The sequence below is a fragment of the Micropterus dolomieu genome, linkage group LG12 (assembly GCF_021292245.1).
Source record: "Micropterus dolomieu isolate WLL.071019.BEF.003 ecotype Adirondacks linkage group LG12, ASM2129224v1, whole genome shotgun sequence".
In the NCBI taxonomy this organism is placed as follows: domain Eukaryota; kingdom Metazoa; phylum Chordata; class Actinopteri; order Centrarchiformes; family Centrarchidae; genus Micropterus; species Micropterus dolomieu.
In genome coordinates this window covers 8,934,747-8,957,462 of record NC_060161.1, presented here as the reverse complement: position 1 = coordinate 8,957,462, position 22,716 = coordinate 8,934,747, and the positions used below count along the sequence as shown (strand labels likewise).

The following is a 22,716-nucleotide window of genomic DNA, read 5'->3' as shown; positions in this document are numbered from 1 at the left end:
TTGTACAAATCATCTGTTCTTTACTAAGCAGTAAATCATGCATAAAGCAAAGTATTATTGATAGAAACATGAATTTTCAAGGGTTGTGCATTAGCTCAAATTTTCACACAGAAATCTAGTTTGATGTCAAAATTAAAACAAAGATTTCTGAAATGCAGTTAGCGATTTTTAACACACAAAATATGCTCATGTTTGACTTCCAGTGCCATAAATTCACTCACAGTGGTTGGATGTGGCTTTGTGCTATGAGCTTTTGAAAGTTATCAGGAGGGTGTGGCTCTGTGAAGAACAATGTGTATCAATGTATCTCCCCCTTCAGGTCAATGCTGATGACTGCATGCGACATCTCAGCCATCACCAAGCCTTGGCCAGTGCAAAAAAGGGTAAAATAAATCTTATTCACCCATTTGTGTTGGTTGTACTGCAATGCTGTTGGCCTTCTCCCGTACACAGTTTCCTTTCTCCTCCCTTACGTCTGTTTTTTTTGTAGTTATTTTCTGTAGAACATGTGACTTGTTTTTCTCTTCAAATTCAAAGCATTAAAGCAGTTGCAACACAGCAACACATTAAAACAGTTGCTTTTGTGGTTTCCACCAACTCTGAAAGAAGTGTCTGACTCCTTTGCTAGGGGCCGGTGTTACGTTGCAGCATGCCAGTGAAATGCCAGCATGGAAGAAAAAGGCTTATTAGCTTTAAGAGAAACCACCAGAAACATCTGTAAATGCACAGTAAAGTGTTTCCCACAGAATTACCATGGACTTTGGCGCCACACGCGGGTGGGGGGCAATCGATATTGAACAGCAGCTATGTATTGGGTGCTAACCTCGACAACCCAACTGTATTCTAACGTTAACATAGCTGTACTTATTAGCTAGGCTCCTTACATGCCTGCATGTAACTTATTTGAAGGTGGGTCTCCGACACTGACAGCGTTGTGTTTAGAAAATACACTGAACAAAATTATAAACGCAACACTTTTGTTTTTGCCCCCATTCATCATGAGCTGACCTCAAAGATCTAAAACTTTTTCTACGAACACAAAAGGCCTATTTCTCTCAAATATTGTTCACAAATCTGTGTTAGAGAGCACTTCTCCTTTGCCAAGATAATCCATCTAACTTCTCAGAGTTAACTTCAGTGCTTTAGTTTTTCTATAAACACACAGCTCCGTTTCCATTTGTGAGAGAGGGAGGGAGCGAGCAAGCAGAGGTGCTGAGCAAATCTATGCGCTGTGAAATATGGTTTTACTCCTATTTAATAGTATACGTGGCGGTCAGTGTTGATATTGAGCCATGTCGTGCCGCCTCAAATAAATCAGTGAATGGAAAACACTGCGGTGGGGTGCAGATTCTAGAAACTTTTATGTCATATTAGTTCTGATTGTGAGTTAGTTAAAATCACCTTAATGTTGACGCATGAAAAAAAACAACATTCCTTCAATCATCGATAAGCAATCCAATTGCCAGTCGGAACAGGGCTAGGTGATTAGTCATTTTATGTGAGTTCATCACTACAAGCGACAACTTTTATATTGCACTTAGTCATTTGATTCTTTGTTACTGTTAAAAATATTATAGTGCAGATTTAAATTTAAACAGCTGTCCTTCAAAAGCTAATTCTCTATTGAATGGCAGAGGATAGAAAACTGCTGATCTGCCCTATGTTGGCTGTAACGTTCTAGCACTTCAGGCCACACCCTAATCACTGATGTCACAGCAGGGGTTTCTTATTTATTAAGCAAAAATTACAATAATAGTCAGATACATACAAACACACAATACAATGTCAGAGAGCTAAACACATATAATAGTAAACAACCGTTGAAAGAGTAAATAAATATCTGTATTGACGATCTAAGCAGCTTAGAAGCAGGTAAAGCGGGCGACCCAGCTGGGTTTAAGAGGTTTTATACATCCAAAGAGCTTATATAAAAAACAGACCAGGCTTCTAACGGAGACTTGCGTTTTTTTGTCAAAATGTGTTCCCACACCAGGCAAGTAAACGGGGTAGGCGGCTATTTGGGACTCGGCTATTAATTGCAGTTTTACCGTACATAAATGTAGAGAAGTAAATTAATGAGGGAGACAAAAGGGGTAAATTCATTATACAACAACAATACATTAAATAATGGTGATATGGTGTCAAGGAAGCTCATCAAATACACTGTTGTAACAGTCTACATAAATGTTGCTTTTTATTATTTATCAGGGAAAAGGATTTGAGAAGTGACTTAAATTCCACTAAAGAATGATGTTTGAGAACCTAAGAAACTAAACCACATAAATAAGAGACTTATCCTTACTACTGTCATAGGAACACACTACATCATTAAGAGAAAAGTTATCATTGGGGGATGGAAAATAAAACAATTTAAATCAGACCAAAATTTCTTTATAGGTTCACATTGAAAGTAAAGATAGATAAATGTTTCATCAGCGCGTCCATAAAAGGAGCTGTGTTTCTCATTAGTTTCCAGAGGTAAAATACCAACTGTGACATCGCTGTTTGGGGTATGGCCTGGATTGATGCTTAAAGGTATCTACCTGTAAAGAGCAGTGCAGCACTTGTCTTTGTCTCTCTTTGATTCTGCAACTTCTCTTTACTTCTGAACAGCCACTCTCTTTCTTTCCGTCTCACTTGCACACATACAGTATATTTGTTTCAAGGTTCTCCTTACCCATCTCAGAGCTGTGTCCCCGTTCTTTCATCTCCCCGCTGACCTTCATTAGTTTGCACCTCGTTAGGAACCACAGGCGCAGTGGAGAGAGGTTCAGACAGGCGCACGCTCTATGTAATTGTGTGTATGTGTGTGTTGACAAGTGAGCGCTCATTAATAAAAACAGCTGTGCCCCTGTCCTCAGATGACACCTCCAAAAACCTTCAGGGCACACATATGCAAATACGCTCTCTCGCTTAAATACACGCACACAAGCACCTCATTTGGATCTCATTATCAAACTGTGCCTCTCATCTGTCAGAACCAAAGGGAAGATCATTTCCTCTGAAAAGATGACGAGGGGTTTGCATAATATTTTAACTTTGGCTTTAGTTTAATATTGGAGTTTTACTTTTCAGACTATTTTAACCTTAAGTTTCAGAATCCTGTAACTCAGCCATAATCAGTTTGAGAATTCTAACTATTTAAAAAAAGGTTTAGTCCATTGGATACCTTACCCAGGAAGTGACGGAAGGGCTACTACCGAAGGGAAGTCTCTGGTACATACATCGATCAGCCTAACATTAGAACCGCCTGCGTAATATTGAGTAGGTCCCCCACTTGAAGCCAAAACAGTCCCATCAAGGCAAGGACTCCACTAGACCTCTGAAGGTGTGCTGTGGTGTCTGGCACCAAGACGTTAGCAGCAGATCCTTTAAGTCCTGTAAGTTGCGAGGTGGGGCTTCCATGGATCAGACTTGTTTGTCAGGTACATCCGACAGATGCTGTATTGGTTTGAGATCTGGCTAATTTGGAGGCCAAGTCAACACCTTGAACTCTTTGTTCTGTTCCTCAAACCATTCCTGCTGACAGAGCACATTATCCTGCAGAAAGAGGCCACTGCAGGTGGTCTGCAGCAGTGCTTAGGTAGGTGGTACGTGTCAAAGTGACATCCACGTGAATGGCAGGACCCAAGGTTTTCACCGGAAAAACATTGGCTTGCCTTCTTCCCACAGTGCATCCTGGTGCCATGTGTTCCACAGAAGAAAAGTAAATGAAAACGTGATTCACCAGACCTGGTCACCTTTGTACAGTACTCTGCGGTCCAGTTCTGATGCTTACATGCCTGTTGTAGGTGCTTTCAGCAGTGGACAGGGGTCAGCGTGGACACCTTGATTGGTCTGTGGCTACGCAGCCCCATACGCAACAAACTGCAATGTTCTGACACCTTTCTATCAGAACCAGCATGAACTTTTCCAGCAGTTTCAGCTACAGTAGCTCGTCTGATGGATCAGGCAACACGTACCAGCCTTCGCTTCCCACATGAATCAATGAGCCTTGGCCATTCGTGACCCTTTCGCTGGTTCACCGCTTTTCCTTCCTTGGACCACTTTTGGTACTGACCACAGCAGACCGGGAACACCCCACAAGAGCTGCAGTTTTGGAGATGCTCTGACCCAGTCGTCCAGCCATTACAATTTTGTCCTTGTCAAAGCTGCTCAAATCCTTACGATGCCCATTTTTCCTGCTTCTGACGCATCACCTTTGAGGACAAAATGTTCACTTGCTGTCTAATACATCCCGCCCACTGATAGGTGCCATGGTAACGAGATAAACAGTGTTATTCACTTCACCTGTCAGTGGTCATTATGTTATGGCTGATCAGTGTAGTTCAGTCCAGTGTGCATGCTTTAACTGCTAGATAGTCTTCACTTCACCAGCTAGTCTCTAACTGTGTCTGTCTGTTGTTTGGAGCTGGGCAGGTAGTGTACAGTGAGCTTTTTCACTGAAAACAGCTGCCTGCAGTACCACAGCTGGACTTTACCTGCATGAGAGTGGCAAGACTGAACTGAAACATACTGCGGGCCGTAACACCAAGACAATAAGATTAATGAGGCTAAGAGGCTCGGCAGAGCTGAGTGGAACTGCAGGGTTGGTATGAATTCTCTGTGGGTTTGTCACTGTGACAACTTTCAGATTAGACATAGTTTGTTGATCCATTATTAAAAAGCAACATATTGCTTAATGCAGCTTTAAACAACAGTAAATGATTACCAGAAAAAAAGGACAGGGTGGATTTTGTCTTTATTTGATAGCTGACAGAGTAGACAGGAAATGTTGGGAGACAGTGCGGGGTATGACACAAACAAAGCAACCTGTCCAGAAGATGGCTATGTCTCCCTGTACCAAGTCTAGCCTTGTTACAATTGAACAATGCCTATACTGTAAAGCATGATTTTCTGCTTCAGCTCCTTGTTCATGATGTCAGAAGCCTACAGGTGCTTCCTTTCTCGGTAGCAACTAGAATTTTTGACTCAGTCTTGAGTTAAGATGACTTGGTCTTGGACGACTTTGGAGTTCTCACAAGACCTGTGCTTAGAACATTTCTTAACACATCTTCACAGCCTTCACAGACACAAGTAACTTCATCCTTGGAATGATTCATTCTCTTAGCTTGAAGCTTTTCAGAAGTCAGTCAAATGTATTCTGTTTCATATGATATGATCACCTTCTGTTTTAGACAGTATAGACTTTATATTTTATTATATATATATATTTATTTTAGTTTCCAAGCTCAGCTCACAATCCCAGCAGATCAGCTGATTCTGATCTTAGCATTCATTGGCAAATTCCGTACAAAGCATTTTATTTAAGCTGCTATAGCCTGCCTGCCCTTGCAGCTTCCTCTGCAAGCAGCTGATAACCCGCAACCACTCCAGCTCTGCCTTTCAGGCCATATCTGATTAATCATGTAATCAGTATTAATGCCTGCTCTGTTCTGTATTGGGGGTCTTTACTGTTGCTCTCTGCCTGGGGCTTTCGTCATGGCTTTTCCACATAGGCACTTTTTATGGGCAGAGCTCTAAGGAAGTTTCCAGAACAGAGACATCCCACCAAACATGACTACAGAGGTGCAATATCAGTTTCTTTGGTGAAAGTTGTCCTGATTGAACTACAAATATAAGACCCGAGCTGTAATAAACCAGAATTATCCTTCCTGTTGTTCTGGTCTCAATCTAAAGTCTCTTAGACCCCCCATCTCGGTTTTCAAATGGGTTTGATTTAGGTGGCCTTAAATGACCCCAACGGTTTTACTTGCTTGACCACACTGATCATGAACATACGGCTTAAGTGTGTGCAAGCATCCTCCAAAATCCTGTGGTAGGTCTTTTTTGCGGTTGTTGGAAGGCTAATGAAGTTATTTTGACACAGAGCTAACTTGAGGGTAAGTAAATAAAGACAAAGTTACTTAGCATCACCGGTTAACATTTGCCTCATCCTGAGTGTTGGTTTTAGACAGCTCATTATAGCTGTCCCCCTGCAGCTCCATCGCAACTGAGCCTTGATTACAGACAATCAGTGAGCTGCAGATGGCTTCAGCACACAGTGTGATACTGATTGGAGCCCGAGGCTGCAGTCAGATCTCATTTACCTCTCTCTGTCAGCAGACCATTACCTTAGAGTGACACTCGCCTTTCCTTCTCGACTTTTATCTTGTCTTGTTCTTGACTTGCCTGTATACATAACTACTTCTTCAAATACCTACTTTCTATCACTTAGATTCTACTTGCTTGCTATTATTTTTGCCTGTTTCTGTGTTCTTCTTTACCTTCTTTGGATAAATTCTTGGTCAGTGTTATTCTTTTCCAGTCCTTTCTCAACGTTAAAGTTTGATAGGGTTGACTCTGGCAGCGGAAGCATTATGTCTTCTCCATGGTAGGATGTCCCAACCTCGTTCCTAAAATCAGCCTCCTAGGATGTTCATTAAAATGCCTCCACTGTAATTCAAACTGACACAAATATGCATGAGAGTTTCCGAGGTGAGGTATAATACTAGCTAATAGGAATGATTTGCATAGCTAATATGTCAAGCTGTGCACCCACCTGTAATGTCCCGTCCAAATCAAACTTTTGTGGAGGAAGTGATGTTGACATAGAAACTTGTGAAACTTAGTTTGAAATATGGAATCTATTCAGCCTTAATGGACTTAGTGTTTCATGTGACACATGCTACAGTCCTTGGGCTCACATGTGAATATAAGCAGAGTTGCAAAATGTGAATTTGTTTATTTTTTGGAAGGCTTTAATGTGTTCCTTTTTTGTTCTTCATATGAAAGTTGAACTTTTCGAATCAACAAAGATTCTGTATGAACTCATCAGTTTTCTCTCTGATGCAGATTGCGGAGCTGGTAGCCACTGAGTTCTTTGAACAGGGGGATAAGGAGAGACGCGAGCTGAACATTGAGCCCAGTGTAAGTGCAGTGTGTAACTTCAGGGGTTAGTTTGTGTGACAAACTTTTCCAAGAAGTACAACATAATTTGTGGTGTGCCTCAGGCATCCGTTTTGGGTTCTTCAGTTTTTAACATTCATGTAAATTAGCTTGGTTGTCATCAAAAGACAAGGGATCTAATTCAAGAGCTATACTGATGATTTAAGATACAATATGTCTGTTTAGAGCTGATACAATTAGTTGAGTAATCGATCCTAATTAAAAATTCATTGGCAAATGTTTTGATAACTAATAGTTTTGGTAATTTTTCAAGCAGAAATGCCACTGGTTCTATCTTCTCCAATGTGAGGAGTTGATTTTATTTGTCATACGCAATAGCAAATGAAAGCAGCCCCATCTCAGATCTGGTTTAAATATGAATAGTCTACCAAAGAAACTGTTTTCATTTGAAAGCATTTATTTAGTTTACATGTCATTTTTTCTGTCCTTTCACTTTAGGACCTGATGAATCGTGAGAAAAGAGATAAGATTCCCAGCATGCAGGTGTCCTTCATTGATGCCATCTGCATCCAGTTATATGAGGTGATTCAACCAATTAAACTTGCAGTGACTACTGTATCTGTAAACCACTGAACCATGCCAGTGCAATGGTTGGCACTCATCCTAATTTCCCACTTGCTCGAAAGATGCTGTCAGTCTGTCTTAAATTGTGAATAAATGTGTCAAAATGTGAAACAAGATGTTGTATTAAAAAACAATGCTCACTGAATTTTCCCTTGTTAAATAAAATGTATTTGTTGCTGTCACAGACCTTGGCTGGCATGTCGGAGTATTGTTCCCCGTTGTTGGAAGGATGTCAGGAAAACCGCAAGATCTGGAAGCGTTTGGCCGAGGAGTGCGAGAAGGGGACTGTCAACGGCTTGGTGTGATCCCAACGCCAGTTTAGTTTTTCAGCCAACACAAATTCCAACACGAGTTCCCCCTGCCCAAACAGGTCTCATAAAATGTCATAATATTAACATGCTATCTAAAAGGACAAAATAACATGCTTTGCGCACAGAGGTGGCCAAAGAATGTATGGTGTGGCGAAAAAAAAATATGTGGTGAAAAAAACACTTAATTAGGTTTGTAAATCACAGTTACATACAACTTAGGTCTTATTTTGTTATGTTTGTCCATCCTTCTTATCTGTTATAATAAAGTTGTACTCACCAAGAGTATTACTGAGATTGGGGAATGCAGCAGCAGCACTAAACAAGACCAAGAGCCATGCTAGCAGTCAGGCTTTATTTAGGCACAGCGGTGATTGGAGCTGAATGCTAATTGAGCTGAATGCTAATATAAGCATGCTAAAAGGTTCACAAGGATAATGTTAGCATGCTGATGTGTAGGATATAGTGGTGAGGTACTATAAAATATGTTTCCCATGGTCACCATCTTAGTCTAGCATGTTAGCATGCTAACATTTTACAGGAGAGCTAAAAATTATGGGATGGGTATGTAATTTGTTTTGTGTTTATTAATTAACTAAAGTATTGCTATAGGAAACTTAAAGGTGGGGTATGAGATTCTAATCCAATACGTCTGTCTGTCACTGTCTGCTAGCTGTGCGCTGAAAATAAATCTGGTGTTTGGACACAGTCCTGGCTCTGTAAGTAGGAAACAAAGAGGCTTGGAGCGCACAACACTACTCCAGCTGTTCCAGCCATGATTTATGTGTCAGTAATGTTAAATGACTTACCCACGGACATTCAGCTGACTTTCTAGTTCACAAAGACATGCTGTTGTTGTGACGTTAGCAGCAGGAGAGTTGTGAGTATTGCTGTGTGGAGGTGGTGTGCAGCTCTGGGCTCTCGTCCTCTCTGCATGTTAGCTTCGCAGCAGCAACTGTAGCCACAGTTTGCCTACCCACAACTAACGTCAGTTACATTACTTGCCGTGTCGTTTCTATATTATGGTATTTGTCATGGTTTTGGATTCCTCCAAAATCGCATACCCCACCTTTAAGGGATTCATCCTCTGGGAACCATCAATGTCTGTTCAGTCTGGACCAAAGCTCTGGACTGTCTGAAAATTTCCTATGGTGCACATAAGTGGTGCAGTCAGCTAACCTGTTAGCAGACCTGCCTTGTTGTTAGCTAACTTTGAGGCTAACAAAACCCCCAGGCTAATATAGTCTGAAAGAGAAAGCAAAGGTGAACAGTAAAATGATCAGTCAAAATGTGTGTTGTCACAGTTTACCAGACTTACTGTACTTGTTGTAGTTTAGTGCACTGAGTGATTATTATCAACATTTTGAGCTGTGATCACTTTCAGTTTAAAGGTTATCTCACTGAACTTTTCATTTAGAGCAGGTCTAGACCGTACTCTTTGTAATATTATATTTACAGAGCCCCAACAATTTCCACCATGAGCAAGCACTTGGTCACAGTGGCAAGGAAAAACTCCCTTTAACAGGTAGAAACTTCGAGCAGAACCTGGACTCAGGCTGGACGGCCAACTGCCTCCACTGGTTAAGAGAGGACTTTGTTGTGGCAATGTTCCCAGATCTCAATAATAACTTCAGTGAGTACACATCTTAACAGATAGAAATGACGGCCTAAACTACAGAAATAAGACCGAAGTTGTCATATCTCTAACAGAAAACCTTGAACAAATTGTCTTAATTTAAATGTTAGCTATCTCCCATGAGAAACAGGTGAGAATGACGTGCAATGTTGTGTTAATAACACAGAATCCTTGTTTCAGGTTATGCTCATTTCCCTGAACTTTGTGCGACTTGTCTTCCTGTCACCATTCTTTCATTGCTTTCACTCACCAGAGAAAGTAACAGTCAGCACTAAGCTATATTTATTACCATAGCAATTTTTATTTTTGCACAAGGTCTCTCTCACAGTTAGTGAAATTTAGGGGAACACTGAATGGTAAGAAATAGATCCCTGGGGATCTGCACCATTACAGTGGAATACTATATACTTAAGATACTGTCACAATAATCTGATGAGCTTGTTAAATATCTCCATACACAGCACACACACACACACACAAGGGTTTGAGTCTTTTGTAACATTGTTTTCACTCATTGTCTACTGCATATTTATTTTTGTTTTATATATTTATTAGAGTTTCTATATTGTAATGTCATCCTTTTTTCAAGAGCACACAATTCTATATAAAGAAAACATAGTTTTCATACTTCATCCCATCTCTGCTTTTTTTAAAAGACCTTTCTTAGTAACAACTCTTTCAGACGACATTTGGAAATGTACTGTATTGTGTTATTTGGAATTTTCTTTAGTTTTCAAAATGTAAAAGAGCCAAAGACTAGGCCTGCAATTTCAAATGGGTCTAGATTTTTCCACTGCCTTGTTGTGATAAAATAGGACTAGTTCACAATTAAAACGGACAAAACATTTTAGTTGTCCACATGCTTTCCTCCTGTAATTGTCTGTTTTTTAACAATTGAATGATTGTGGGCAGCCTGTCTAGACAGTGCTTGGTTGACTTAACACCTTGACGTCATTTGAATTTCAACCAGCAATAGAACATAAGTGAACTTTGCTGAAAACCAAGCAATACGATGGCACAGGGGTGTTGTCCAGATCTGGTACACTCTGTGCTGCCACACATTATTCAAATCTGACTTACTGATCAGCAAATATACATCATGGCGTACATTTATAAAGACCTTTTACCAACCATCAAGCTTGGCAGATGAAACTGATGTAAAAGAAATTAATTCAGCCGGGTTCAATCAGGTTTTACTTTTACTGCAAAGCCCAATTGTGGAATGAAATTTGGTGAGAAGCTCTCTCCATATAAAATAGTTCTGAATGTACGGGGGCGGTTACTGTATGCTGACCCAGATTCTTTTAAAAGTTAAAATCACACTCAGTCTCTTGGAGAAGAAACCACTGCTGTCCAGTGGGTAAAATGTTATAGTATGTTACAGTTCTGGTGGCCAAGACAAGCCAATAGCACATATAGCAGTGGTTCCCAACGTGGTGGTCAGGACCCCCCAAGAGGTCCCTAGATAAATCTGAAGGGTCAACACCACCACCCAAATGAGTAAATGGATACAAAACGGTGCAATACGAAGCTGTTTTTTTTTTTTTTTTACAACTTTTCCCAAATAGTTTCTTATGAAATACAGCCCTCTAAAAAAACCTTACAATGAAACTATTGGGAGAAAAGAAATCTCCTTGGTAGGACTGCTTTAACATGTCCACGCTAGGACTGGGTATCATTTCAAATGTTTGATTCTAGTGCCTTTTTTAGCTTAAAAGTGACTGCTTGGATTTGACAGTTCAGTTACTGAAGCTTGGTTAAACAGCCAAACAGTCAAGTTACAGCAACCGAAAAGTTTTGACAGACATAAGGTAGCAAGCAATGTCCGCCCGTGTGGTGGGGCTCGGACATTAGATGCACAGGTGCATAACAAAAACTGAAGGTTTATGGTAATAAAGATTTTGGTGGTTTACTCTTCAGCATTCAACTGCTATCATTCAGATCACTTTAACCCTATAAAAATTAGTGCTCAGTACATACAGTAACTGATGGATGCCCCATCTTAATTAAGACACTTGTTCTTTGAATAAGTCTCCAGGACTGTAATACATGTGCCTGTTGCATAACTTGTGCTTTTTAAAAAAACTAAATATCTATAACTTCCATACTGCATCAGTCTCTGCGTTGTCTGTTTTGTTACATGCAAATGAGAGAGCATTATACCTGTGAGAACATCTGTCTTTAGAAAAGAGACTTGACAAAATAAGGTACCATTATGAAGGTGTCCACTGCTGCAACTGTCAACACCGCTCAACATTGTGAGCCCAGTAAATGGTTTGTCCCATTTGAGAAAAAACACCAATTATCTCTGCATACTGTGTCCACTACAAACCCATGTGAAATCACCTGGAACCAACCAGTGACTTTATGTTGCACTGACACCTTCAGGTCAAAAGCGGTAACAACACAAAAAGAAATCTTTGTGAAAGATATTTATTTATGATATTTTATAAAAGTTTCTCATATAAACCACTAACTTCTAAAACAGAGGTTGACAACTTGAGAGAAAGGGGAAACAATAATAAAGAAAAGAGACGGTTCCTAACAGACAAATCACTTCTTATGAGAAATATTTACATCAGTGTAGATCAGGTTGCCAACACCTTCTCAAAAAGAAGTTCAGAAAACAGGCAGGAGAACACAGGTCCTCAGTTTACAGAATACTGAACAGACGCAGACAGTGAGGTAGGACGGGGCAGTGTAAAATCTACTGTTTTCTATCAGCGGCAGGTGCTATATACAGCTCATGAGGTGGAGGGGGGGACCACGGTTTAGGGATTTAAACTGAATCAGTCCTCTTGTACGCCACCATGCTGTTCACCTTGTGGATGGAGGTGGTGAAGGAGCGTAAACGCACCTCCTCTGATTGGTCGATGATCTGAGGCCCAGACTCTTCCCACTTTTCAGGAACCACCAGGTCTTTGTCTGTGTAGACCAGGAGGTCAAATGCACCTGGAGAGGAGGGGTCAAAGCTCACAGTTTCAGTTCTGCATCATTGACATGTAAATATCAAACATCAGTTAGAAAGTCTGTCTGGTTACTCACAAGGCGTCTCCAGCAGCGGCAGGAAAGTCACTGTGGCTGTGATCTGTCTGATAACAGAGCGGATCTCATCCTGAATGGTCTTAATGGACTTCTCTCGGGGAGCACTGGGTAACACATGAGAACTGAGTTTACATGCATGGTCTAAAGTACCGTGCACACACACACTAAAGTGGTGTCCAGGGGAGAACTGTGTGGTCATAACGGCCACCATGAACATGTGTATAGTTAAATGTTACTTGTCAGCTGAGCAAGACAAGACTTGACTTCAGCGCCACATCTGAACAAAGGCAACACTCCCTATTCAAAGGATTGTGCTCAAGTACAGAGAACAATGTTGTGTCGGGATCAGCAGCGTAATTGCTTGACACGTTGCCACAGTATGGTGGTGTGGCCATCCTTTGCTTTAACTTCAGTGATGCACAAGTCCAAAACAGGCTTTCACACGACCGCTGATTTAAACTTTTCCTTATTAAAAACCCCCAAAACACATTCAATCAATCAATTTGATTCTGTGGCAACACGTTAACCATTGTGGTACCTTTTGAGTAAATTTTTCTAAATGCTTCTATGCAGTTGCTTATGATTCAGCAGGAAGTATTCTGTATTTTTTTTATTCGTTATTACTTGTGGACTGTAATAAGTCATTTTAAATCTTTATTTAAGGTTGCCCTCATAATAACTGGCCAGGTACAACAGATGATAATTAGCTTGTTGAGCTAACTCTGGCTCATTTACAGTTATTTTACTGTTAATTAATGAGCACTGTCCCTGTCAAATAAACTTATTGACTACCCAGTCTGTGGCTCTCAGCTCCAAGCCCAGTGCTTCCTACACAAATAAAGTTTTTCTTAAAATGGCTAAATAATTTACTAAAACAGCTGGGTAGTGTAGTTTTTAGCCAATGTTACTCAAACAGGAGGAAATTGGGTATTTGTTGGGGACTATTTTCAGAGGCGGATGATAAATTCACATTTGGTGCTCTACTGAGTATTTGAGGCAACAGAACACCCTATGTTGGGTTGAGTCAAAATAAACTACAGTACAGTTTAATAGTTTACAGAAGAAGATACACATATAGTCCTTGTTATCAGATCCACTGATTGTTGGTTTGGCTCTGCATGTGCGATTTGTTGACAAGTAGAAAAATGTAAATCATCTCTGGACTGCCTGTGGCCCTGGAAGATGAGTCATGACTGCCATCTGCTGGGGTCTGATTGGACTACAACTTAATGAATGCACAAAGAACCAACACAAATTCCAAACAATGTTACAAATTACTGTCATTCATCACCTAATCTCAAGAGTGACGTAGTCTCCAAAACGATCTGAAAAATTGGCGTTCAATAAATGACTGCAGACAGTAGAGGAGCTGACCTGCTCTCCTTGGCTGACTTGTCACACTCGATGTCAAACTGCCATCTCTCCAGCACCTCATTGGTTTCCAAACATGTGATCACCAACACTAGCTTCTGCACGGTGCACTCAAACAGCCACTCTGCAACACAGAACCAACACATTTACTGGCTGACACCGAGCAGGCCCAACAGGCTCAAGATAATACAAACCTTCAGTTAGTACAAAACAGATTTATGAATACAGGCATGTGTTTTTAGCTGTTTGAGTCTGTTCCCTGTTCTTTTCAATACATTTTGCTACATGTGAAATAAGACTTTAAATTATTCCACAAAAAAAAAAACAATATTACAGTAATGCTTGAGCTCACACTGGTGTGCACCTTTCAGTGCGTGCTTTCTCAAACTGTTGAAGCTATATTAAAGTGTAATTTTAATCACAATTTGAATACAAAATATTATATTTTGTGCAATCAGCAGCTTCAGGGCTTAGACAGGTGCAGCTGGAAAGGGGAGGTCATCTGATTTGAAATGTCAGATGAAAGGATAGTTCGAAATTTCAAGTACAGCTTAAACAAGGAGTTTATAATGTATTGATATTCGGTTAGTCATTAATTCAACTGAGAATGTGTTGCTTTTCCTCATCTTATCTTGCAATAAACTGAAGATCTTTGGGGTTTGGACTGTTGGTGAGACAAAACAAGCTATATGAAGACATTGGCTGATAATTGTGATGGCCATTTCTCTCTATTTTCTGTCACTTTATAGACCAAATAATTAATAGGACATGTTTTGATCAGATTAATCGATAATAAAAATAATCGTTACCTGACTCAAATCTGACAGAACCCAGGAAAATATCTGAGTTAGGGCCGACATGTTTGGCTGCATACGGCTACATGCTCAGGTTGGTTATTTACAAATGTAATTTAGTGCCCCCTTGTGCCACGTTTACCAAGTCGATATGAAATGTCCAATGGGAACAGCGAGATGGTCAACAGTGTAGCCAATGTGTTGCTTTGCATGAATTCAATAAAGCAATAACATGGCTTCAGGTCTCAAATTTGGCAGTACAGGTCAGATTGAGGTAATATCCGGCAAAATAACTAATTCCACTAAATTTGTCAGTTGCCTCTTTCAAGGTTAAACAACACAATGAGGCCATAAACAATGGTCTTTCTTACAGGTGTCACGTTTGCCCTAACAAACCAGTGGGAAGCCTGAATGTGAGGCATTCAAGGTACAAGGAAGCAATCTACCTTTGAGCTGAGACACCACGTTCGTCAGGTAGTTCTTCAGTTTGGGATCAGTGGTAAGTTGAAGGCTCATGTCATAGTGGGTGACTCTGGTGAATGTCTCTGGAGGATAGATGCCCCGCTGGTACAGGATGCTGTTGATGCCAAACGCTGGAGAGAAGTGAAGCGAAAGTGAGTCAGTCAAGCGGCTCACAGTTAAACAGCGTTCAAAGAGGAAAATGCAAGGCTAACAAACAAGTTCCACAATCCATTTAATAACAGAGGTCTAACTAGATGACAGTAGATAAAATATACATATGTATTTAAAGATAACATGCAACTGTTGTCCATTGTAAGTTACTGTAAAGTTAGCATGGTTACAGCTGCAGAATGCCTGCTTTTCAATGTAGCATTGGACTTACAGTAAGCTAACAGTACGTTAGCGAACCGCACAAATGCTGCCATGCTTAACGTTAGCTACTAGCAAGGTTGACGTCACAACCACTCGTACCAGACACACCAGACACCACCTAACATAGAACTATTTCAACTGACAACTGAAGTCTGTCTCCTGTTCTGTTCGTTCCGTTCGACATTTTCACCAGTATTGTAAGTAACTTAACGTCCAGTCCGCGGTGGGCGTTGCACTTCACCGTGAACACGTTCTAGCCGCAAAAGTTAAACTTTCAACAAACCACATTGAGTCTGGTTGGTTGTCTGCTAAAATGTAGCGTACCGGGTAATATATTTCGATCGAACACTTTATTTTCAGACCCTATGACCATGCTGAGCTACACAGGCCCCGCAGCGTTAACGTTAGCACGTTAGCACTGCATGGCTGCGTGTCGAGGACGTTCAACACGATTTGCTGAAATAAAAACTATACCTTTACTCCAAATACTTACAGAAGAACTCGGCCACTAGCTCCGCGCTTCCTTTGAGAGTAATTCCTTTCAATGTGCTCGTCATTTTCTTACACTTCTGGTTGAATTCTCGACAATGAACCTTAGTTGTGTTGTTTGTTTTTTTGCCGTCTAGTGTTCAACTACCCGCCGCCCAGTTTGAAATTTCTCAGCTCCGCATTCTTGCGCATGCGTGAAAGATTTCGGCGCACTGTTGATGACGTTTCAAATGAAGCTTCCACGCCCTTGCCACTAGAGAGCAGCGTGAAACTCACTGGCTCATTCAGTACAAGGATTTCAATTGAGATTATTTTGGTCTGCAACATTACATTTTACACGTTTACTAAATAATAAAAAATATATATTTTTTATTATTATACTTATTATTATTTTAGTGAGCAGGGTAAAACAAATTTATCTCAAAATCTGTCACAAATATAGTGATCACCTGAAAGGGAAAGCACTCAAAGTTATGTAAGATGTGAATTTGTAAGGTTCAAGTCCCAACACCCGCATTTCTTCTTCTACAGTCACTGCTTTAGAGTCATTATCGCTTCATCACTCCTAGTTTGTATTATTCTCCAGAGAAGTGGGTGACAGTTTTTATAGTATTTATAATAAATCATGTTATTTCTGACAATTTGTGGTATTTTTTTTCCTACGACAGAGTACTAGGGCCACATTAAGAAAAAAAAATTGAGGATGAAGGGTTTTTTTTTATTTATTTTGCATTTCGAGAATAAAGTCGAAATGGCATGAATAAAGTCAACTCCTTTAGTCAATCAAATCTTGTTAGAATGACTGTCCTCCTTGCCAGCTGCCATGTAGGATACCTCATAATCAGCGTTTGCTTTCAGTAAAGAGTACAGTTGCACCTCTTCAGAAACTCACCTCACTCCAAAGATGTAACCCATAGTTCAAAGTCTATGACGTAGCCTACATGGCAGCTGGCACTCTAATATGATTTGATTGACTAAAGGAGTCAACTTTATTCATTCAAAAGAAGAATTCATTTCAACTCTATTCTCATCATGTTTTTCACTTTATTCTCAACATTTTGACATGCATCTCAACATTAAATGCAAATTGAATAAAAAATCTTCATCCTCAATTTATTTCCCATGGCCCCTAATACTTTGTTTCCCTCATCATGAGAATATTTGTCTTAACCTGTTGATGTAAAGGTTTTGGCAGACTTGCAGGAATAAAGTAGTTTTTGACAGCTAGCTAAATGTTGCTAACTTAAAGATACATTAAAAACTAAGCTAACACTCCTGTTTGCTATGTAGGCTATTTATTTAATATGTGTAGGGGTTGCAGAGAGCAAATCTGTATCATCCCAGTCCCTGCATGTTATGAGCTCACATTTTTCTGTGTTATCACAAGCCCCTTGCATTAGAGTGACTAAACTATTCTTCTGTGGGAGATGAGCTGAAGTTATTTAAGAGCTATCTTGGTCTTTATTTCTAACCAACACAACACAGAATCCACCAGTTAAATAAAGCACAAGAGGAGCCAAATAAGCTGTGAGTTAGAATGAATAAAGGTTGGTAGAACAGTTCCCAGCATCTGCTGGGATACTGCCATCTTCCACTGCAAAACAAAGCATTCACATACAGTATATTAACAAATTGGTAATATGCTCACCAGAGGTTACAAATAAGTGATTAGTACTTTGGAAGTCAGCAAAATGCATGTGTGACTAAGAGCAATAAATTTGATAATTAGTGGCAGTAGCAGACTTGGGCTGTTTGAGAGGGAGGAGTAAAAAAATTAAAAGGGCACCAGCATGTGACTGTATCATGTGGGTGCACGTTTGTGAGATTTGTCTCACAAACGTGCACCCACACGTGCACTGAGGCTTTTTATATCGTTATTGCTGTATTGACTCAATATTATTTTGACTGAGTGGTGTGCCTTAACTTATATGGCCTTCAAAACGTTCACATGAAATACAAACATTTTAAAATGTACAATATACTTTCCAGTCCACTCCCCACTCAGGATGAGAATGCAGTGGTACTGTATCTTCAAGACAAAATCACAATCACACAGAAATTATCTTTAATGGCACACTGGCTGACTTATGTTCACTATTAGAATTATGTTTGATTCTGTTTGGACGGATCAACGCCATGATGTTGTCTGAATGGTGCAAATTTGCAGCACCACATATCAGCATTTCAGCAGGCAAAGGCAGATGAGTTTTTATTTACAGTTGAGTTTATAATTGTGGATGTATTCAAACACAATTATTGTGTATGTCCCCCTTTTACCACGAAGACAGCCCTGACTCATTGAGGCATGGACTCCACTAGACCTCTGAAAGTGTGCTACTGTGGTATCTGGCACCAAGACGTTAGCAGCAGATCCTTTAAGTCCTGTAAGTTGCGAGGTGGGGCCTCCGTGGATTGGACTTGTTTGTCAGGCACATCCCACAGATGTTGGATTGTATTGAGATGTGGGGAATTTGGAGGTCAAGTCAACTCGCTATTCCATCCATTCCATCCTTGGACAACTTCAGATGCTCTGACCCAGTCGTCTAGCCATCCCAATTCGGCCCTTGTCAAAGTCTAAAGGTATCGCTTTAAATACAAAATAGGAAAATTTTACATAGGGAACATGCCCCATCTTTCCTCATGCTGGCATTAGATGTTGCACCTGAAGATATTTTAAAGCTCAGTCTATCTTATCCCTCACTTCTTCCTGCCAGCTGAGAGAACTGATGAGTGTATTAACCTATAGCAGTGAAGTCATGATACAAGACATGTTTCATGGTCTGCTTCTGCTCATTGACAGGTACTTTTCCCTACCACAGGCATGTTGACATTCATTTCTCCAGAAGCCCCATGAATACTGAAACACTGAAGCCCCCGTCATGGGAATACAGAAGGCACAGAACAAACATTTTTTCTGCATAAGCAATCCAATCAGCTTCCATGTCTCTGTTGCATCAGCCGAGGTTACCTGAGGCCTATTAGAACTTACGTCCCATTAATACATACATGGATCCACGAATGGTAATGCCATTTTCCAAGGGGATTCATTGGCCAGTAGGCGGTACTTTCATAGCTTTGATCTCTTATCTTGAACATAAAAGGTGTACAGCATAAGTTACCATGGCCAGTAAGAAGTGAATTACTATCATAGGACTGAAAACCCAGGGTTAAACCTGAAGTACGGGCTTCGGTATTGTGACAACAAAAAGAAACTTAAAGTATACTCAATCCTTTCATCACATGACTAGAGGTGCTGGGTAACCCTTTCTAGTTCCACAAACACAAATCCAATAGACATGATGCTAAGGGTACAAAAAAATCTGACTCTTTAAAACTGGAGTTTTACTTGCTTTGTGGCTATGACAATGACAGCATTTTAATGACTTGCTTCAATCTACTGTGGTGGGTAAATTTTGATTCTTAAAATAGATATAAGTTGGAATATAAGTGCTAAATTTAAATATCATTGGCCTGTGTACTTTGGCCTGTATGCTTTGAATTATACATGCTTGGATTGTAGTTCTTGGCCACACATACTGCCAATACATTTAAAGACGTGCGAACAGTGTTTTACAGAATTTGCAGAAAGTAATCCCCCAAGCAGTGTTGGTTGGTTTGTGGTAATTTTTAACTTCAGCCAAGCCTCCAGTTTAGAGAGCCAAATGTTGCAACACTTACTCCAATCCCAGTGTGAAACCCAACTGGTGTCATTTTAACAAGTCTCTGCTGGTCTAAACTAACAGCTCTATGGTTTAAAAAACGAAAGACCTCAGCACCACAATCATGTTTCAAAACAGAGACTGTGGGCACTGGCATCAAGCCCTCTCACAGAAAAGCCTTGTGCTTCTTTATTTTGGTAAGCATTTTTTAATTCAGGAAACAAACCTGAAGTCTAGCTATTCAGCTGCAGACAGCCCAAACTTCATGGTCACACTTTATAATAACACAGTGAATAGTTATTAGAGAACAAATGAGGAACGGAAACCAAATAGCTGCTAGTGATCAATTAGTTAATGATTTACTACTGTCATACCTTATTAACTCCAGATTCGCCAGTGAACAGCACAAAACTAGTAGCGGCTCATTCATTACTAAAGACTTAAACATTAGTTACTGTTTATGTCTACCGCAAGGAAAGTGACACAGAGTCCCTCCCCTTCCAGGGGACCACATATGATATTCGTCAATTCAAAATATCATTTAGTATTTAGTATTTAGTATAAATATGTAATCACAAAGACCACAAACCCAAAAGTTGCGTATGTGACGTCATAACTTGTTCTCTCAATGACTGAAGCTGACAAACTTACATGTGCAGATGATGTGATGAAGAGACCAAGAGTTACTGGATTAAACAAATCAGGTGAAATGCATTTGTGCGTTGAACATAGCTAAGTTTCCTAGCTAGTAGTAAGCAATGACAATCAGCTAGCATGACAGCATTAACAAGTTGGTGGTGTATGTAGTTGGAGACCAGAGATGTAGTTCATTTAGTGGTTCTGCACAAAATTAAATGTAACTGTTTTATGACAAACTTTCTTGACTTGCAAACTTATATTTTAAAATGACATTGGATGTGTAATTCAGTGCTCAATTGAAACGAAATCAAAAATTTTTTTGTCTCTTGTCATACAGTCATACGGAATCCCCCTGCCAATAGCTCTGCATTCAGCGAAGATGATATTCTGAACTTCTTTACAAACAAGATTGACTCAATTAGAGTTAAAATCACTGGCCCACACACCTCTCAGAATGATAGCTTTGACTTAATGTCATTGTTGCTGCTTCTTGACTTGAGTGGAGTCTACATCTAAGCCACTTAGAGAAGTATATTTAAGCAATAGCTCACGACAGGCCGTGGTATACGCTCATTATATCACAGTTAAGGGGTGTTGTTCGGATGGATGCGAAGCCGAGGTAGTCTACAAAGCGCGTGACGGTTGCTAAGCACCACTTGATGCAATACATCAAAAGCTAGAATTATTATAACTATTTATTTATATCTATTTGCATGTTGCCGTTTGTTGTGCAGCTACTAAAAAACTGTCCAGTATCAGGAGATTGACTTTGGTAACTTGAACTTATACACTCTTGAACAAAATCTTACGACTGGGGGAAACATTGCAAGTACTGGCATTTCGCGCTGGTGGATCATAGAGTAGGCAGAGAGAGTAGGCAATTTATTGAAAACTGCATTTAAACTCAAACAGGCTGTTCATCAGCTGATCAAAAGTTTAAGACCATAGGCATAAAAAGGTAAAATCTGCACAAAAATATGGCTTTCGTGTCATTGATCTTCAGGCAGTCACACTGATATTTGGCACATTTTTGGTACCAACTGACCATGTTGGTTTTGTGATGTCATTGGTGCAATATCTGTGTAGGCCGCACTCAAACAGCAGGTAATACTCCCTAAGTTTCTTCACTGACTGCATGTTGGTTAGTCCGTGTCATGATTTCAATCTCTAGTTTTGGTGTCGGACAAACTCAACATTTAGTGTGAAGGAGGATAGACTGTGACACTCAGAAGGTGATGAAATAACATGAAGAAAAAGTAATGTCTATTGAAATCTGAATAATGTTAACAAGCTAGGCTAACACTCCACTTTTGAGTGGAAGACAATCTTAATAGCATGAGGGGTGACTATGGGCTCCATATTGAATTTCCATTTCCATTACTCTTGCATTTCACAATGTACATATTAGCAATTCACATACTGTTAGCAAAGGCATAGGTTTGGTTTCAGAAGTGGGGGGACACAATGACGTCAGCTCAGGTCAGTGTTTCTCTCATCTGGAGATTGGTGGCAGAATAACAAGAGGACACTCTTTGGAGAGAATTTAGTGAGTAAATCAAACGGGAACTGTGACATCTGTGGATACTCCAATACAGTGAATGTGTGCAGACATGTCAGCGGGTCCAACAGTTTCACAGACTGACATTTGCTACATGTGCATATTTGGCTCAGGTCTCTGACTGTAACATGCAAAACACTCTTTCAAGCCTCACCCAAAGCCTGGGAAGGTGTGTCTGTTCTGCTAAATATATTTAAATATACAGATTATGGTTAAGTGCTGTCCCTATACAGTGTAATGAGGTGTTTGCAGCACATTCCTGTCCTGTAGGTGCTACATTTGTCCTACTTGGAGCTGACTGGCTGCAGCGATGGGTGTGCAGCGCTCAGCTGGATGGACCCGTGCCTTGTGTTCTCTGGCGCTCCATATGCAACAGCTGGAGCTCCGCAAATGACCTGTTTTATTCACACGCAAGTACACACACATTCCCGCATTCTTGTGGATACACAAACCAAATGTGAGCATATAGTTTACATACACATACACACACACACACACACACACACACACACACACACACACACACATCTTTACAAACTGTATTCAGGATGTTATTGTTGAAGATATGACTCTTTGTGTGTAAGTGTTTCTGTCCATCTACAGCCTTGTGAAAAATGGTTATGCAAGTTTCTGTTACCATGATGAACACATTCTTAGTTTTCTTTCAATTAAAAACACTGCCAAAGTAGAGCAATGCTTCAGCGTGTTTATTTAAGCACCTTCAGTTCATCAGTTTGAACCTATAAAAAGACTCTCCTTGTAAAGCCTCTGCTAGAGTTTGTCTCATAAAGAGTTCCTTCCTTTTACTAGTTAGTTTATATGATGGCCTACAGCCCCATTAGAGTCTATCTAAACATGCAGGCCCCAACCA

General features: G+C 40.2%; 2 protein-coding genes across 4 annotated transcripts in view; one reads left to right on the top strand and one right to left on the bottom strand.

The window, feature by feature from the left end:
- The window catches only part of pde5ab (phosphodiesterase 5A, cGMP-specific, b), a 98,065-nt gene extending 87,743 nt beyond the window's left edge, over positions 1 to 10,322 (top strand). For all 3 annotated transcript variants that reach the window (XM_046065104.1, XM_046065103.1, XM_046065101.1), the window contains exons 19-22: positions 320 to 383; positions 6,835 to 6,909; positions 7,387 to 7,470; positions 7,698 to 10,322. In XM_046065104.1, the coding sequence (XP_045921060.1) occupies positions 320 to 383; positions 6,835 to 6,909; positions 7,387 to 7,470; positions 7,698 to 7,817 (343 nt within the window). In that variant the 3' untranslated portion in view covers positions 7,818 to 10,322. The remainder of the gene's footprint in view (positions 1 to 319; positions 384 to 6,834; positions 6,910 to 7,386; positions 7,471 to 7,697) is intronic.
- A 1,551-nt stretch (positions 10,323 to 11,873) lies between these two features.
- mad2l1 (MAD2 mitotic arrest deficient-like 1 (yeast)) lies at positions 11,874 to 16,179 on the bottom strand. Its single transcript, XM_046064942.1, has 5 exons — positions 15,994 to 16,179; positions 15,113 to 15,259; positions 13,876 to 13,996; positions 12,502 to 12,605; positions 11,874 to 12,408 (listed from the first exon to the last, which is right to left on the bottom strand). The coding sequence occupies exons 1-5, from the start codon at positions 16,055 to 16,057 to the stop codon at positions 12,236 to 12,238; spliced, it is 609 nt and encodes a 202-aa protein (XP_045920898.1). The 5' UTR covers positions 16,058 to 16,179; the 3' UTR covers positions 11,874 to 12,235.
- Between the last annotated feature and the right edge of the window lie 6,537 nt (positions 16,180 to 22,716).